A 19,889-nucleotide genomic window follows, 5' to 3' on the forward strand; every position below is an offset into this window, starting at 1 on the left:
TAGAAGTTAATTTTTAAATTATTCTTAAAGTTATTGTTTAAAATATCAGTAAGAATAGAAGAAACTTTTGATTCATTTTTACTGTTTTTCTCTTTCCATTTTTGGACACGAGATAAGGAAGCCCAGGGGTTATTGCCTGCAAAATTTGGCCAACTGGACCAAACAGTTTAACTGGACCAAGTGATGCCAGGAATACATGCCAAGGACCACTGACTTACTTTTTTTTTTTTTTGGTTTTTTTTTTTGGGGGGGCCACACCCGGCTTTGCTCAGGGGTTACTCCTGGCTGTCTGCTCAGAAATAGCTCCTGGCAGGCATGGGGGACCATATGGGACTTACTTTTTAGTTCCTTTTTTTTTATTTTTAAGGAAGTGAACATCAATTTCGAACCTTCAAGGATACCAGACTTTCAAGTTTTATTACATCAAGGGAAGGAATGAATCAGAAATAACAGAATGAAAAAGGTAGATGATCCCAGTGATTGTAAAGCCTGGTAAGACTTTTTAATTTTGTGTTTATTTTGTTTTGTGTAGCACCCAGCAGTGTTTGGGTTCTCTCCTAGCTCTGTGATCAGGAGTGAGCCCTGAAGCTATTTAAGAGACCTTGTGGTGCAATGAAAAACAGGGTCAGTTGTATGCAAAGAGCTTTAACACTCCGGTTCTCTAAGCCCACTCTGATGTCTGTAAACCCAGCTTTTCCAGTCAGCTTTCTGCAAGCAACTGTGTTTGGAAGTAATGCTTGTAAGTATTAGCCCAGGAACAAGGTTTTGTATGTATTCTATGAAGGGAGATTTTTGTTATCAAAGTAATCATTCATATAATGAAATGGGGATTTGAGTTATTGCTCTTGTGTGGTGCAGCAGAAGAGAACTGACCTTTGTTAATGGTACCTGATGCTTTCTTGCCAAAATAATCACAGATAACTCCCGCATCTTCACTGTGACGGCAGTTGTGCTTTCCAATATCTTGTTTAATGCAGTCAGCCAGGGACCTCTCGTTTCCTGTGCACTTCACATTATCCACATGAATAGGTCCCTTTCCTTCCCCAAAGTAAGCCATGGTTCTTGCTTTGGCTGGTCCCCTAGAAACAGCATTTTATAGGATGTGGCGATCAATTTTATATCTAGATAAAACATATATTTACTCGCAATTATATTAACCTTTTTATATATTAAAATTAGCATCAATAAGAAACAATTATTTGATGACTGTAAAAAAAACTTAAGAAAGGTAATAATCATGTCTTCTTTAAATTTTCACAATCCACAGTTTTAGCACTACACCAAATGTCTCTAATTTCTGCTGAAGAATATTGCTTATTTAATCACTTGTCACAATAATCATAATAACCTTAAACTCTTAAGCAAAATAAAATTGTCTCAAAAGTCTTTACCCCAGGCCCGGAGAGATAGCACAGCTGCGTTTGCCTTGCAAGCAGCTGATCCAGGACCAAAGGTGGTTCGTTCGAATCCTGGTGTCCCATATGGTCCCCCATGCCTGCCAGGAGCTATTTCTGAGCAGACAGCCAGGAGTAACCCCTGAGCACCGCCGGGTGTGACCCAAAAAACCAAAAAAAAAAAAAAAAATCTTTACCCCTTTACAGAGCATAATAATCTCATATCATTGGTGTGATACGGACAGGAAAGTTATGAAATTCATAATTACCTAAGGATCTCAAAGCTAAATTTTTTGCCTATGTTAGAAGTTAAAAATAAAAATGATTATTTCTAGCAGAAAAAAAGTAGTGTTGTTTTTTTTATCATGCCCTGATGTGCTCAGGGTTACTCCTATGGCCAAGGATCACTCCTTTTTGGCCTCCTGCCCTCTAGTACTGCTGAATAAAGCCCCCAAAACTACAACCACAACTACAAACACAAGCATAATGCATTTATACTTCTTTAAAATACTCAAATACTAAAGATTTGAATAAAAGATTTTAAACAATGCCATGTTCAAAAGTCATTTTAGATTTTTTTTAATAATTTTTATTTTGACCATATTGGCTTACATATCTTTCACAGTAGTATTTTAGGTAGTCATTTTAGATTTATAAGAAAATTATCCTTGGGCCCAGAGAGACAGCACAACGGTGTTTGCCTTGCAAGCAGCCGATCCAGAACCAAAGGTGGTTGGTTCGAATCCTGGTGTCCCATATGGTCCCCCGTGCCTGCCAGGAGCTATTTCTGAGCAGACAGCCAGGAGTAACCCCTGAGCACCGCTGGGTGTGGCCCAAAAACCAAAACAAAAAAAAAAAAAAAAAAAAGAAAAGAAAAAAAGAAAATTATCTTCATAATATTAAGTTTTGAAAGTTGGGGGGGGGGTGTCCAGGGATAGATCCAAGAGCAACACATACTTTTAAAGCATGTGTTCTACCAAATAAATAGACTGTGATGGGGAAAATGTCATATTTAAATGTATGCTTATAGAGTCACACAAAGCTCAAACAGAGTAATATTCCCATCACAGTCTATTTAATGAGTTTAACTAATATCAACATATGCACTCTCTATAAACAACACTCATAATGCTAGATGTTGTCAGACATCATGCAAAGCATTAAATAATGCTTTTTACTGTCTGGCTATTCACTCAAGCTTATCGATCTTATTACCATAATCATAATGTCTTATCACATTCTCTATTTTGTTTGTTTTTTAATTTAACTATTATTGTTTTGGGGAGCACACCCTGTTGCCTTCAGGGTTTACTTCTGGCTTTATGCTCAGAAATTACTCCTGGCAGATTTGGGGGACCATATGGGATGCCAAGATAGAACCTATGTCAGCCACATGCAAGACAAATGTTCTACCTGCTGTGTTACTGCTCCAGCCCTGCATTCTCTGTTTTATTACCATTTCACTTTTGTATCTTCCATGGTAAAATATATTTCTCTAGTACTATTAGGAGCTTTGGAGTTTCCAGGACTAATTCTTAAGTATGATACAACTGGCTGAGAGAAAAATCTCTGGAATTCTTATTCATAAAGTCCAAGTCTTTTGACAGCTTAAGTTTCCCAGGTTAATTTCTATAAGCAAATGCTTTATTAAAGATCCGTAAAATTTCCAAGAAAAAAGATTCAGTACTTTCTTATCTGGAATCCCATTTCAAAAATGGTGCAAGGGTTCTTAACCCTTGCCTCACATATAGCAAACTCCTTCAATCTATGTACCACATATGGTCCCTCAAGCATTGTCACATCCTAAGCCAGGAACAGCCTTTGAGCACTGTTGAGAAAACAACACACCCCAATTTTTTGGCTTTTTCTAAGGGCCACACCAGGTGGTGCTCAGGATTTATTCCTGGGGTCCACTGTGTACACAGCATGGTCCTTACTGTATACAATCTCTCTGCCTGGGATGCCAGGAATCAAACCAGGCCTTTTCCATGTCTGCCGCATATAGAGATAACTAATTTATTGTAGTAAATTTGAATTCTAGTTTACATATTTAAAAGATAAAGATTTAAAAAATCACCAAAAAAGACATCTCCTTTCTGTTCTTTACAATTGTGACAGAAATATTACTGAAATTTCAACAAACAAAATTTACCATTTCAGTGGAAATAATGAAGTAGACCAAAATCTGCTTTTTAAAACTTATGAAAAATAAAGAAAGCAATCAAAGTAAGATGTATTTTCATAAATACAGTTATAAACTTGAATTAGATACACACTTGAGCATAAAGTGTGACATATTTCTTTTTTCTTTTTTTTTTTTTTTTTTTTTTTTTTGGTTTTTGGTTTTTGGGCCACACCCAGCGGTGCTCAGGGGTTACTCCTGGCTGTCTGCTCAGAAGTAGCTCCTGGCAGGCACGAGGGACCATATGGGACACCAGGATTCGAACCAACCACCTTTGGTCCTGGATCGGCTGCTTGCAAGGCAAACGCCGCTGTGCTATCTCTCCGGGCCCAACATATTTCTTAATTTCTTCAAAGATCATACAAGGTTCTCTGAACCACCTATACCAAAAGAAAAAAAAAACAACCAAGAAACCTGTTTAACAAGGGAATGTACTATAATAACTAGTTTTGAATAAGTCAATTCACTGAGAATATGACATAAAAACTTATTTTCAAATAAATGAGAGATAAAAATGTAGATAAGCAAAGGTAACAAAATAAATCATTGATTAATCTTACCTAATAATCTAACTACTGTTACCCTATGTTTTGAAAACTGATCATCTCTGTCATATATCTATTTGAAAACTGAAATTTTGTATCCCAAACAATGAGTCTATTGGCCAGAAGGAAACTAGTATACAATTAGTCCTAAAACAGAATAGTAAACTGAAATAGTATCTGAGCAATGGAAAATAAACTAAATTATAAAGTGAGAAAAAAATGTTTGGACTTTAATTAAAATAAAGCTTCATAAATTGTTTCATTTTTGTTCACTATTTTGCTAATTTTGCTTTATTCTATTAATTTAAATGTAAAAATGTATTCTACCTATAAACAGTAAATTAAAGTTTAATGATGTTTAAGACAGACAAATATATAATTAAAACAATACATTTAACTACAAGTCAGTATTAGTAATCAACTATGAAGAATGAGGTTATTTATGTACATTAGCAGAAATTTTATAACCCTCTAACCTGTAACCCGTTCCATGAATCAGCAACTCCAAAGTCAATCCTGGCTGTATTTTCAGTCATCTGCATATACACAAATTTGCTTTCACAAATTTGCATGGCTCAAAGGAGGTCTCCCAAGATGATGATACTTTTTTTTTTCAGCTCTCAATCTGTAAGCAAGGGCCTTTTCTCTGGTCTACTTAATGGCACTTTTTTTTTTCAACTCTAAATTATACCTGAGTACACCTGAATAACACTGTCATTTCTCCATAATGAATATCTCTACCATCTTGAGTTCAGAAAAACTAGACAGCAGGTTAGCAACTATCTTGGAAGTCATTTTAAACAGTGAAGTCATCATCACCAACCAAAATTCAAATAATGAAAGAAATAAAAAGGTAGTAGACTACTCAAAAAAATAAAAACACAACAAAACAAACAAAACAAAAACCACCACAACTGTTTATAAGTATGAAAACTAAAAGAAGGAAGACAAAAAATTTTCTCCTTAAACTTGAGCCCTGAAGGCAATATAGCTCATCATTTGCTAATTCACTGTGCACAGTGACTTGACAGTATGGATCTAATGTTGTGGCCGACCAACTGTAACTTCCAGTGTCATGGAAGACTACAGTGCTAACACATGAATCATAGAGAAGAAAGAGACTCCCAGGTTTGACAGAAAGAACATAAATAATCTAGTATTAGAGTCTTTTATTATTAAAAGGCTTTATTTGTACACATATAATCCTTGTGTGAAGGAGAAATTTAAAAGACCTATTTATCTGAAACAAATCAGAATACTGCAAGTGTTTTCCACTGAATGAAGTAAATGAATTTTAGGTGTAAAATAACTTATGAGAACAAGTCCTCCACCACCCAACTGTTCATCAAGTAACTCAGGCTTCCTTACTTGTAACCAAGCTGCCGACAGATGACAGTAGCATCTTTATCAGTCCACCCGTCATCACAAATTGTTCCCCATTGACCATTGATAAACACTTCCACTCGGCCTTCTTTCTTATTTTCTCCATCCATCAGTCTGATTGAGAAACCTAAGTCATTATTTAAGAGTGATAGTAAAGTCAAAACAAGAAAATATGAAAGATTTTGTAAAATGCAATTTGCTATTAAATATTCTATAAAATCAGCTGGGCAATATAAAATTATAATAAAGAAAAATGAGAGAAGGAAGAGAAGAAAAAGGAGAAGAAAGGAGAAGAAAGGAGAAGAGGGGAAGGGGAAAGAGAAGAGGAAAGGCAGGAAGGGGAGTCTGTAAGACATAAGACAAGAAAAGGAAAGTGAGAAGAGAACAGAGGGGAGAAATGAAATTTTTCTTTAATTCACTTTTGCAACATTTTTTGAAGCCTTGAGGCAGAACCATCATTTTGCTCAAATTTCCAGTTCTTGGTCCAGTGTCTGACATATAGAAGCCATGGAGTAATGTTGTTGAATTAATTAGTAAATTAATCAACATAAAATTGTAAATGATATTATCATACCACCTAAATAATGTAATATATTAATTTAGATCTGTTTTGCTTCATTTCTTTACTTTCGTATTTGTCCTTAAACACACCTGGATATTAATTCTACAAAACAAAGATTTCTAGCAAAGCATAAATATACACAAATGGCATTAATTATTAAATGCTGGCAGAGGACAATTTCCATTTAGGGCTTCCTATTTACTATTGATTCCAGAAGAAGAGCCTAAGTCATAAAAACAGATATAAATGAGAAGTTGAGAAGCTGAGCCAGAACAACTGGCAAGAAGGAGGGCATTTGCCTTGCACGTGGCTGACCCAAATTTGATCTTTGCCATTCCATATGGTCCCCAGAGCACCACCTGGAATGATCCCTGAGCACAGAGCCAGGAGTAACCCCTAGCACCTTCAGGTGTGCCCCCTCCCCAAAAAAAGTTTGGAAACTACTTTGTAAATTGAAATTTATCTAAATTGTGGTTTCAGAAATTTTGGGACATCTTTGAACACTGGTGAGGTGGTGTATGACTGCAAACACTCACTATGGCTTGCAGCATCATGAGGATAAGCTATGAAGTTATTATTATGAGCCTAGCCCATTAGGGATGGTGACTTTACTAAAAGGGAAAATTTGTCTATAAAGAAACATAGAAAGAAGACATCAAGAGACATTGTTGAAGACAGCCACCCACAAGCGAGGAGAGAAGCTTGAAAAGGATTCTTTCTTCATAGCCCTCAGAAGGGTCTAACTCCATATGAGAATTTTGAACTCCTAGGATCCAGCACTGTAAGCCAACAATATCCATTGTTTGAGACAATCAGTCTGTGGTTTTTTGTTACAGGCCATGGAAATGGATATTCATACATTTGGTTTTCTAATTATGGGAAGAATCCCCTTCAGAACCCCACAAATTTACTGGTAAGAGCAGAGAGAAAAGAAATGAAATCTGGTGAAATGATCAGAACTAATTAGGGAAAGTAGACAGGCAGCCAATGAATACAAGACCATTTTACATATAATATATTAAAGCCAATATATAAAGTTACTGAATTGATATTGGCTGATTGGGGAAAAATCTTTTGATAAAATAGGTGCATCTTTCTTACATTCCTGAGCAAAGGTGACTGGATGTGTTTCTCCAGAGTATTTGTTCCCTGCTTTCTATACCTGATCACACTCACACCATAAACTAAGAAGCATAAAATCAACACAGCAAAGTCAAGATAAACAAGTGTTATGGAATATGTTCTCTGTACTACCTACTATTAGCTGAAATGATAAGGAGTGTGAGTGACTAGGTATCTCAGAAACAGTACCTTTGAATCTATACATTTAAAATAATGCACCTGATAATAATAATGCATTTATAAAAGTGATAAGGTGAAATAGGGATCCTCAGTGAAAAAAGTTAAAACATGAAATAACTATTTTCATCTTTACATTTGTAGGTCTTTGTTCCAAAATTAACAATGCAGAGAGCTGGGGTAATAGCACAGCAGTACGAGTCATTATGCAGTTGACCTGGGATGGACCCAGGTTTGATCCCTGGCATCACATATGGTTCCCCAGCCTGGCAGAAGTGATTTCTGAACATAGAGCCAGGAATAACCCGAGTGCTACTGGGTGTGGTCCAAAACCCTCCCCCAAAACAAAATAAACAAAAAACAAAATTAACAATGCATAAGCACTTGGAATGAGATTTCCACAGTCCAACCCAGTGTTTTTATGGGCAATATTTATGTAGCATAAAAATAAATAAGTGTGTTTTTAAAGCATAAGTTGTGTGTTTTATAAAAGTAATATACAAAATATTTTAAATAAATTTTAACATTCATTTTGCAAAATTATTATGTTTTCAGTACTTAAGCTATATGGAATAACAAAACCATGCTTTAAGTACCCCCTTGCTGTTTTGTGCTGGCAGTAATAACATACATGTTTTATAGGTACTATAATATAATATATAAATAGAAATGCATGGGAAAACAAAATTGTCCTATAGTTTCTTCAATTTTATGTGATTTATATTACTATTCTCATTTAAACATATGGTTTTTCTTGATTAGTGGAAAAGTAATGACCTCTCAGGATGAAAAAAATGGAAATATGATTATACTCTAAAAAGAGAATGGACTCAGACATAATGTTCTTCAGAAAAAAACTAATAATTAATGAGACACATTACCAAAATTAGGACCAAAAATATATAAAATAATGATCACATGTTTTATTAATAAGTATCATTTTCAACTTTTTAATTAAAAATTGTCAAGAATCTGAGAAATTAAGATTTTCAGGAAACCTGAAAAGATTAATCATCCTAACTGCAGAGATATATTTAAATATGCAGATATGTGTAGAAACTCCAGCTATAGCATTTAGTATACAGTATTTCATCTCCAAGAATCCTCATAGAATAATATGTCTAACTACTCACGCTATGATTCAAATACTTGCTATCTGAGAATGAAAAGTTTTGTTTCTAGCTGCAGTCATGTACCACATAATGTTAGGAGGAGCTTAAATCCTCCATAAGAATAAAGGAATGAAAGTACAAATGAAAAGAAACCAAGCAGAACATATATCAGGAGTGAAGTAATATTGCATTTCTATGTAGTATAATGCTCTTGATTCACGCAGGAAACCAATATTTACTTAGAAAAAAAAACAAAATATATAACAGAAATAATATGGTAGAATTCAATAAGTTCTTCTATTTTATATTATAAAGATTCCCATTTTAGTCTCAAAACTGAAAGATAAGGAGATAATTCAACCATGAAGCCAAAGAAGATGAAAATTGATATGATTATTTTAATATTTATGCACCAAAAATACAGGCACAGATATAAATGCAATTGTGGTAGCATTCTGCTAAGTCTCCTGAATATCTTCCTCATATTTTTTTCATTCATAATAATTTAATCATCCTTGGATATCAACTCTGACAAGAATATGGGCTGCCTTCCACTCACAAGGGAAAACTTTATCCTTAAATATTTCAATATTGTTAGATGAGCAAGTTACGGCATTTCCAACTATCAGACTGAAAAAAAATTGGAAAGTAAGGGATCTGGCTTTTTAGATTAAGAAAGCATCTTAAAATAATATGTGGACTATTTAATCCAATGAATTCAATTAGAAATCCATTGAGAAGCTTGGAAGATGTAGGTTGGAACAGAGCAATAACTCATTAGAATTCAAAGTAAATGATAGCCATTTACTAAGAAACTAGTGGTTATAATTTCTTTATTCCATCTTTCAGTCATATTGACTTTTTAACCTAGACATTTAGACTTCTAAATAAAGAAAAATAGTTCTTGAAATAAGAACTCAAAAGATTATTTTCTTCCACATTCAGATTACAATAATGAGAAATGCTTTAGTGGGTAGAAGGTTGAGTCTACTGACTTATAGATACCCAAACAGTGGTCAGTCCTCACCCAGTGAAAGCCTGTTCCCATTACTGCCAGAAAAGCAGGTGATAGCAACATCTTCCCGGTGGCTGCAGTCATGCCTTCCCCACTGTTTCTTGGAGCACTGAAGAAAACTGGTTTCCTTTCCTGAGCAGCTGACATCATCCAACCATATCACTCCTGTACGTTCTTGAAAATGGTTTGCAGAGGCTTGCTTGCCATATCTAGAGCAAGGAAAGTAGACATCATTTGTAAAACTGCTGTCTCTTGTTTCAAAGAACAAAAATAAACATAATTCTCATGATTTCAGAGGGTAAGCATTTGTTTTCTCTCATAACATGACAACTCAGTTCTAATAGCAGTATTTGTTCCATTACTCACCTTGATCATATTAATAATTTCTGACTGATTGATTGGGTTACTAAAATTACTTCCTTTCCCATAATCAAACTTGTGTTTTGTGTACAATTTAACTCACTAACCAGAGTGTGTGCAAAGAGATAAACCACAAATTCCTAACCATGAAATCTGAAAAACTGAGAAATTCCTTGGTGAAGAAGAAAATGAAAATATTTGACTTATATTGGCCTATAATGAGGCATCTGTGCTCATTTTATTTCAGTGACTCTTCTAGGACTCTTTGGTGTCCCCTTAATCAAAATAAAAGTTCAGTGATTCCTCAAGCACATAGATAGCTAAAGTTTTTGATAAAGCTTGGATAGCAGTCCATTAAAATTAGAATAATTTCTTAGCTTTTCATAAGATTGCATAAATATAATTAATTTTAAGCTCAAATAAATTATGTTTGTGTTCCTATTCACTTTTTGATAGTACATAAAAGGTTTTTTTCACCACAAAAATACAATACAAAAATCTTTCCTCACACCTAAATTCATTGCAGTGCTATTTACAATAGCCATCTTGGAAACAACCAAGATGTCCTTCAATAGATTAGTGGCTTAAAGAAACTGTGGTACATATATACAATGGAATGTTATGCAGCCGTAAGAAGAGATGAAGTCATAAAATTTTCTTATACATGTGTATACATGGAATCTATTATGTCAAGTGAAATAAGTCAGAGGGAGAGAGATAAGCACAGAATAGTCTCACTCAGCTATGGGTTTAAAGAAAAAGAAAAAAACATTATTGTAATAATTTCCAGAGATAACAGAGATGAGGGCTGGAAGACCAGCTTTTGGTGTGGAGCTCACCACAAAGTGTGGTGAGTGTAGTTAGATGACTACACTATCATGACAATGTTAATGAGTGAGAGAAATAGAATGCCAGTTTCAAATACAGGTGGGGTTGGGGAAGGAGGAAGATGGGGGCATTGGTGGTGGGAATGTTGCCCTGGTGAAGAAGGGTGTTCTTTTTGTGACTGAACCCCAACTACAATCACGTATGTAATCATGGTGCTTAAATAAAGAGAAAAAAAAACAATACTATTTAAAAAAAATTTTTTTTGGGTTTTTGGGTCACACCCAGTGGCGCTCAAGGGTTACTCCTGGCTCTGTGCTCAGCAATCACTCCTGATAGGCTCGAGGGACCATATGAAATGCCAGGATCTGAACCACCATCCGTCCTGAATCGGCTGCATGCAAGGCAAACGCCCTACCTCTGTGCTATCTCTCCAGCCCCTAAATTGAAAAAAAAAAATGGGTCACACCTGGTGATGCTCAGGGGTTACTCCTGGCTATGAATTCAGAAATCGCTCCTAGCTTGGGATGCCGGGGATAGAACATAGATCCGTCCTGGGTCAGCCGTGTGCAAGACAAACGCCTTACCACTGTGCTATCACACTGGACCCAGAATTGAACTTTATTTTTTGGTGTTTTTTTTGTTTCATTTTGTTTTTTGGGGTCACACCTGGCGGCGCTCAGGGGTTACTCCTGGCTCTATGCTCAGAAATCGCTCCTGGCAGGCTCAGGGGACCATATGAGATGCCGGGATTCGAACCACTGACCTTCTGCATGGCACGAGGGACCATATGGGATGCTGGGATTCGAACCACCAACCCTCCTGGATCAGCTGCTTGCAAGGCAAACGCCCTATTGCTGTACTATCTTGCTGGCCCAGAATTAAACTTTTTTTTTTTTTTTTGTGGTTTTTGGGTCACACTCGGCAGTGTTCAGGAAATACTCCTGGCTCCATGCTCAGAAATTGCTCCTGGCAGGCACGGGGGACCATATGGGACGCCGGGATTTGAACTGATGACCTTCTGCATGAAAGGTAAACGCCTTACCTCCATGCTATCTCTCTGGCCCCGAATTAAACATTTTTTAAGTATCTTTTTCAGAATTTATCTTACCAAATGCTTACTACCCATAAATTTTATGTCAATCATCCCCTCACTGGATGCTTTTGTTGTTTCTTAATTAAGAAGAAAAAAACTTTCTGTATGACATGAATTTTCCTAATTACTTCCTAAATTTGTAATTATTAAATTTTAACAGATTAATATTTTGATGAAGAAAATGGCACTTTATTTTTTGACACTTTTTCAGTTCTGATACTTTCTTTTTTATATTTATTTATTTATTTATTTATTTTTGGATTTGAGGCCACACACGGTGACACTCGGGGTTACTCCTGGCTCTGCGCTTTGAAATCATGCCTGGCAGCCTGGGGGTACCGTATGGAATGACGAGAATTGAACCAGGGTCTGTCCTGGGTCAGCTGCATGCAAGGCAAATGCCCTACTGCTGTGCTATCACTCTGGTCCCTACTTTCTTTTATTTTATTTTTGTGTGTGTGTGTGGTTTTTGGGTCACACCCGGCAGTGCTCAGGGGTTACTCCTGGCTTCATGCTCAGAAATAGCTCCTGGCAGGCACGGGGGACCATATGGGACGCCGGGATTTGAACCGATGACCTTCTGCATGAAAGGCAAACGCCTTACCTCCATGCTATCTCTCTGGCCCCTCTTTTATTTTTTTTAAATTAAACTTATACATGCATTTATATATCTACTTATTTATTTTTTAAATAGGTTAAATATTTTATTTTATTCTTTTTAATAAATAATTCCTTTATTTAAGCACCAATGGTTACAAACTGATACCTAATTTCTAATCAACACTTAGGTGGAAAGTAAGTAAACTAAATTCCATATTGCTATTATTTTTAACATATTCCACTTTTCATAAAAATGTCAAGGTGACCACATCTATATTCCTATCAACTAAGTAGCACAAGAGCAGAAATTTGACGTAGGATTTCATTAAATGAAGCAAATCGGAATTTGCTTATTTTCTCATACCAAAAGAGAATTTTCTTTCAATAATCTCAATAAACTAAAAAGAAAATGTAGTAAATGTCTACTTTTCTAAATCACCTAGACTTTACATTTTAGACTAAAACCTTTAATTTTTCATAATTTTTTTAAAAATAGAGAATTTGTGAAAAAGTGGAAATATGGTACTCAATGACTTTAATATAAAAATATAAAATAAGTGCCAATATGTATAAATGTTTGAATCTGTGAAAACAGAATATAGTTCTTTTCTTTTCTTTTTTGGTTTTTGCATCACACCCAGGGAAGCTCAGGGGTTACTTCTGGCTCTGCCCTCAGAAATTGCCCCTGGCAGGCTCGGGAACCATATGGATTGCTGGGAACCAAACTCAGGTCTGTCAGGGTTGGCTTCATGCAAGGCATGCCTTACTGCTGTGCTATCATCTCAGCCCCAGGATACAGTTCTTAAACTAAGAGATTAATTTAAAAATTAAATGGCATTTATTAAGTTATTCATGTCAATTTAATGACAGTATTTATTTGGTTGTTATAAAATCAAGAGTTGTAATAACTGCCTGCTCATAAAAATTTAAAATACTAGACAATGTGTCCCTTATATATACTTGATAGTATTACAACTAATAAGAAACATTTATCTAAATATTAAGTATTAGTTGTATATAAATGCTATCATCAATGTTATTATGTCAGGAAAAGAAAATTATGAGTATGTAATATAAGAACTAAAATGTAAATATGAAAATTGTTTACTACTAGAGCACCTTGAAAGTTTTTCATTGAAGTTGCAATCATGATGTGCAAGAATAGGAAAATTATGGGGCCGGAGAGATAGCTTGGAGGAAGAGCATTTGCCTTGCATGCAGAAGGACAGTGGTTGGAATCCTGGCATCCTGTGCACTGTCGGGTGTGACCAAACACCAAAAAGGAAAAAAAAAAAAAGAATAGGAAAATTATGAGTATCTCTTATTTTCTTTTTCATAAAATTTCTTTAATATTTATACTATATTTATAAATTAAAAATTATAATTACATGGTCAAGCCTATCTTGAACAAAAGTATGTTTAAGTGTTATTAACTTTATTTTACTTTAGATATTTGCAATTCACTATATCAAATTAAAGTATAATAACTTGGACTATTTTTATCAAGCTCTTACTTTAAAAGCATGGCAGAGCAATATGGCAAAACAATATGGGCATTCATAAACTTCATTCAGATATTAGCTGCAAGGCATAATTTTCAGTTTCTCTAACTAACTTAAGTCTTCATTCTGGAATGCATTATATGTATGACATGAAATGTATTATCCAAATCATGATGCAGTTTTAAGAGAGTGAGGTCAAGGGTGAGTTCTTAAGGTCATCTCAAAACAAGAGGACTTTTTCTCAAATAAAAGTGCTAATTTTTCATCACACTTTTAAAAGGAGAATAAAATAATAGTAAAGAATTTGACACTGGAATTCTCTGTAATTTTAGGTCCAATGACATCAGAACTACAATACTAGGAAGAATATCAGAATGAAGTAAAAATATCAGTGCATACGATCTCACTTGAATAGATACAGTCATCCACAGTTCCAACAAGAAGAGTATTAGGAATTATAAAGGTAAATGAGATAACAAGTAGGCTATTCTTTACAGGAAATGCCAAATTTCACTTGAATTCCATATCTGATAAATATATAAATAGGAGGTTGCTGATAAAGAATATGTATTCTTAGTCTTATAAACTTCAAGTAAGGACTACAAAATGAGACTTGAAAATTAAAATTTGACATTCAAATATTATTAATACTAAGGTCTCATCTGCCTTTTAATCAATGTATCTTACTTAAATCCCAGCAGTCGGCAAACCACATAGGTGTTCAGTTCAGTCCAGCCATCATCACAGACAGTCCCCCACTGTCCCTTGTAATACACCTCCAGGAGACCCTCGTGGCTGCTTTTAGCACCAGCAAGTCTGAGAACCCCATCTGGAAAATGAAGGAGACACAGAAACAAATCAAATCAACTGTCAAAAGAACATTTTTATTCACTACAAACATCACCCTATTCAGAACACTCACTTGGTCTTTTGTTAAATTTATTTCATGACTTGTTAACAATATGTGGTCACTGGATTGTTCTAAGAAAACATTTTTTTTATTTGTAATTATATTCTCTGAGCAGAAACAGATGTTGATATAATTCTAAAGTGGCTGTTCCATTTCTCAGGATTAAATAATAATTCTACTTATAATTTACATTTTATTTACTTTAAGCAATGGTAGTGACTAAATACTAAGAGTAAGAAAATATAATTGGAAAATAGTTCATAATTTTAATACAATGCACATAAAGTCTGTAACTGATAAAGAAAAATATATCAGTCAATGCAGTTATTATTACTTAGGCACTCATAAATTATAAAAACTGGGGTATATGTCTTGCCTTTGTTTAGTATTGATAACACATCTAAATTGGTGATGGGAATGTTGCACGGTTTTTATGACTGAAACCCAACTACAATCATGTTTGTAATCATGGTGCTTAAATAAATATATTATTTTTTTAAAAAGTTATATATAAGTATGCATCTCCATCTAAAATAATATAAACAGGGGCCAGAGTGGTGGAGCAAGTGGTAGGCTGCCTTACATAAGTTGACCTAGGATGGACCGTGGTTCGATCCCCCAGCATCCCATATGGTCCCTCAAGCCAGAAGCGATTTCTGAGCGCATAGCCAGGAGTAACCCCTAAACATCACAGGATGTGCCTCCCCCAAAAAATAATAATACAAACATCCTTCAACTGTGATATACAGATATATCTTGGGTAAAGATCTTACTTTCCATGAAACTCTGGAATCTTATTTTAAAGCAAATAATGTTTTTTAACAATAGACACACTTACTATTTTATTTTTTTTTATTCTGGGGGGCAATCAGGGGTTATTTATGTCTCTACACTCAAAAATTATTTCTGGCCGGCTCCGGAGACCATATGGGTTGCCAAGATCAAAACTGGGTTGATCTTGTACTAGACAAATGTCCTACCCATTGTGCTATAGCTGTGGCCCAGATCCACTTATTACTGTAATATTTACTGTCTTCACAGCACTGTTATGGATATTATGTATTCCATTAGAACACTTTACAAATTATTCTATTTGGCAAGAAGGAAAATGAGCTCAAGAAAATAAAATGATCTGGCTTAAAATGTGGCCTAAGTCTGCCTACTTCTATTGTATAAATATTATTTTGCTTGTTAAAATACAACTTTGCTTATTAAAGTTGTACATAAATACAAATATGTGGATTAAAACATATAACTTCAGTATTTTGTAGGTTTAACAAGCTTTTCTTTTCATTTCATTTTTGTTTAAAAACAATATTAAAACCCCAATTTGACTTCAAGCTCTTTTTACTATTCAAATGCAATGATCCAAATTCTTTCTTTTCTTTTCTTTTCTTTTTTTTTTTTTGGTTTTTGGGTCACACCTGACAGCACTCAGGGGTTACTCCTGGCTCTATGCTCAGAAATCAGTCCTGGCAGGTTCGGGGGACCATATGGGATGCCAGAATTCGAACCACCGTCCTTCTGCATGCAAGGCAAATTCCTTACCTCCATGCTATCTCTCCAGCCCTGATTTGATTTCTTAAAAGTATATTTAATTAGGGGCCAGAGCAATAGCACAGTGGTACGGCATTTGCCTTGCATGTGGCTGACCCAGGACAGACCATGGTTTGATCCGTAGAGTCCCATATGATCCCCAGCTAGGAGCGATTCTGAGTGCATAGCCAGGAGTAACCCCTGAGCATCACCAGGTATGGCCCAAAAAAACAAAACAAAACAACAAACCAAAAAGTATATTTAATTAATATTAATCACCACTAATTAATGTTAAATAATCTAAAAATACTTTTGCCAGCCATAAACACATTTTAGAGTCAAATAGGTTTATAGATGGATGCATTTATTAAAATACATTTATTAAGATGTAATAAATAATATCTGAAGCTCATTATTACAACTGATTTTGATTATTGGGTACAATTAAATTTCAATAAAGTCATATTTTGTAGCCCAATTTCATAGTTTTAGATCATTTGACCGAAAAAGAAACAGAGCACTCTAGAGCATTTTAATATATAATTTGCATTAACTTCATTTTTCTCCAACTTCATTGGAGGATATGTTTGCTCATTTAGTAAGAAGATTTAAATTGCTACTATGCCTGTAATGTTTAAGGAGTTTTGTAAGTTTTATGGCTTTAGATTGCCTTGTGTGCTGTTAAGGAATATTATAATGTGTTACAATCTGGGGACTTGCGGGACAAAGTAATTTGTACATGGATTCTGTCTTATTTATCTTAATGTTCTTTGGCTGAAATTTCAAAGTTAAGATATCAGCAAGGGGACTTCTGAGAATTATGTTATGGGTGATTGTCCTTCCACTGTAACTTTACCGTGTCCTCTTTCTTTGCATCCTTGTTCTCATAATTAAAAATAAAAAAATTAAAAAAAAAAGATTTAAATTGCAGAGAAAGGAAGGTAAGCCCAAAAGATGCAGAGCAAGAGTTGATAACATTAATGGGAAGCCATCATCACCGGTTAGAGGGGTGCAGGAAACGCCAGCATCTTCTCTATGGCCACAGTTATGCTCGCCCCAGGAACTCTTCAGACATTGTTCAATAGAAAGCTCATTTCCTGTACAGCGAACTTCATCCAGCAACACAGGGCCAGATCCTTCCCCAAAATATGCCTCAGTCCATGCTTTGGCGATGCCACTAAACATAGGAAAGAAACAGAAAAATTCTGGATTAGACACCAAAAGCTCTTAAAGTTTTATTTTTGTTGCCTTTTTAAAAGTAGAATTAATGGGGCTGGCGAGGTGGCACTAGAGGTAAGGTGTCTGCCTTGCAAGCACTAGCCAAGGAAGGACCGCGGTTCGATCCCCCGGTGTCCCATATGGTCCCCCAAGCCAGGGGCAATTCCTGAGCGCTTAGCCAGGAGTAACCCCTGAGCATCAAACGGGTGTGGCCCCCCCACCAAAAAATAAAAATAAATAAAAAACGTGTAAAAGTAGAATTAAAATAACTCCATAAGTTTTCATCTCTAGTTACTCTTAAGGTCATGCATTACTTTATATATCCCTTATGTTTTTTTGTTTTCTTAATTGTATTGCTTCTTATATTTTCAGTCATCACAAGTGTTTCAGTCTGCTGGTTTATTCATCAATATTTAGTTGCCTTTTCCCATTAGTAATGAAACACTGAGTTTTTAGAAGAATAATGGTTACCCAAAATAAAGTCCACATTTCACAGTCTCCCCTTCTAGACAACTGTTTCCTGTAAGTAGATATAACATAAAATTTACCATTTTTTGGTACACAGTACAGTAACACTAAATACATTTATACTGTTGTATACCTTTTAAAATCTCTAGAACATTAATTTTTCTAACTATAACAACCTACTCTAGATGAATAAGTTTTGACCAATAGTATTTGGTGGAAGTGTTACATTAGAACTTCCTGGTAAAATCTTGTTCCATTTTCTCATTTCTGCTGATCGCAGAGGTGGTAACTATATTTTGAGAAGCAATTGTGAGTTCTAAAGTGCTAGTCTAAGGACAACAGATCTGCTTATAAGAACCACCATGCTAGCCTAAAACTGAATATTTCAGGTCTCCTGGCAGAGAAATACGTTCTTGTTTTGTTAAAGTCAAGGCACTGACTTGACTTGATATATTCAGTTGTTTTATTTATAAACATATTTCTGACTAAAAGTTCTTGTTACTCAATTATTAATGAAAAGTTTAATGAATTTATACATCCCAAAGCCCAGATTTCTGTAAAGACTGTGAGTATCAAAATGATCAATTACTGGCAAAAGCTGGCTCCCTGTGTGTGACACCAGGCGGGGAAAATCCGCGAAAGTACACCGGCCCAGTGGGGCTCAGCTGTGAAAGACTGTGAGTGTGACCTGTCTATGTCTGTCTACTGTCCTCTTGCATGAAACTCTTGCGAGTGGGGCAAAAAGAGCCTCCAGAAACCTCGCTCGCCCAGACGCCATTTTCAGGGAGGGACTTCAGAGCATAAAAACCGGCTAACCTTTGCAAAAGCTGGCTCCCTGTGTGTGACACCAGGCAGGGAAAATCCACGAAAGTACACCGGCCCAGTGGGGCTCAGCTGTGAAAGACTGTGAGTGTGACCTGTCTATGTCTGTCTACTGTCCTCTTGCGTGAAACTCTTGCGAGTGGGGCAAAAAGAGCCTCCAGAAACCTCACTCGCCCAGACGCCATTTTCAGGGAGGGACTTCAGAGCATAAAAACCGGCTAACCTTTGCAAAAGCTGGCTCCCTGTGTGTGACACCAGGCGGGGAAAATCCGCGAAAGTACACCGGCCCAGTGGGGCTCAGCTGTGAAAGACTGTGAGTGTGACCTGTCTATGTCTGTCTACTGTCCTCTTGCGTGAAACTCTTGCGAGTGGGGCAAAAAGAGCCTCCAGAAACCTCGCTCGCCCAGACGCCATTTTCAGGGAGGGACTTCAGAGCATAAAAACCGGCTAACCTTTGCAAAAGCTGGCTCCCTGTGTGTGACACCAGGCGGGGGAAAATCCGCGAAAGTACACCGGCCCAGTGGGGCTCAGCTGTGAAAGACTGTGAGTGTGACCTGTCTATGTCTGTCTACTGTCCTCTTGCGTGAAACTCTTGCGAGTGGGGCAAAAAGAGCCTCCAGAAACCTCGCTCGCCCAGACGCCATTTTCAGGGAGGGACTTCAGAGCATAAAAACCGGCTAACCTTTGCAAAAGCTGGCTCCCTGTGTGTGACACCAGGCGGGGAAAATCCGCGAAAGTACACCGGCCCAGTGGGGCTCAGCTGTGAAAGACTGTGAGTGTGACCTGTCTATGTCTGTCTACTGTCCTCTTGCGTGAAACTCTTGCGAGTGGGGCAAAAAGAGGCTCAGAGGAGCACGGCCGCTCCGCTTCGCTACGCGGCCATGCACTCTTTCTAAGGAAAGAACACCATTGCAACAAGAAGGAAAAATCACACTAAGAACGGCGCTATATCACAGAAGCAAACATTTCTCTCTGGACTGTCTTCTCTGTTGCATGCTCGGGCCTAAGATTTGACCCAGTGTGAGGCTTCATCCACGGAGGACTCCCCTCCCTTAGAGGC

At 36.3% G+C, this 19,889-nt stretch overlaps 1 protein-coding gene across 1 annotated transcript in view; it reads right to left on the reverse strand.

The window, feature by feature from the left end:
* Nucleotides 1-19,889, reverse strand: part of PRSS12 (serine protease 12) — a 64,939-nt gene that overhangs the window by 13,356 nt on the left and 31,694 nt on the right. The window contains exons 3-7 of the mRNA XM_049786898.1: nt 17,320-17,498; nt 14,563-14,704; nt 9,505-9,701; nt 5,490-5,631; nt 874-1,079 (exon numbers count right to left, since the gene is read on the reverse strand). Of these exons, the coding sequence (XP_049642855.1) occupies nt 874-1,079; nt 5,490-5,631; nt 9,505-9,701; nt 14,563-14,704; nt 17,320-17,498 (866 nt within the window). The remainder of the gene's footprint in view (nt 1-873; nt 1,080-5,489; nt 5,632-9,504; nt 9,702-14,562; nt 14,705-17,319; nt 17,499-19,889) is intronic.

Source organism: Suncus etruscus, chromosome 14, assembly GCF_024139225.1.
Source record: "Suncus etruscus isolate mSunEtr1 chromosome 14, mSunEtr1.pri.cur, whole genome shotgun sequence".
NCBI classification, from domain to species: domain Eukaryota; kingdom Metazoa; phylum Chordata; class Mammalia; order Eulipotyphla; family Soricidae; genus Suncus; species Suncus etruscus.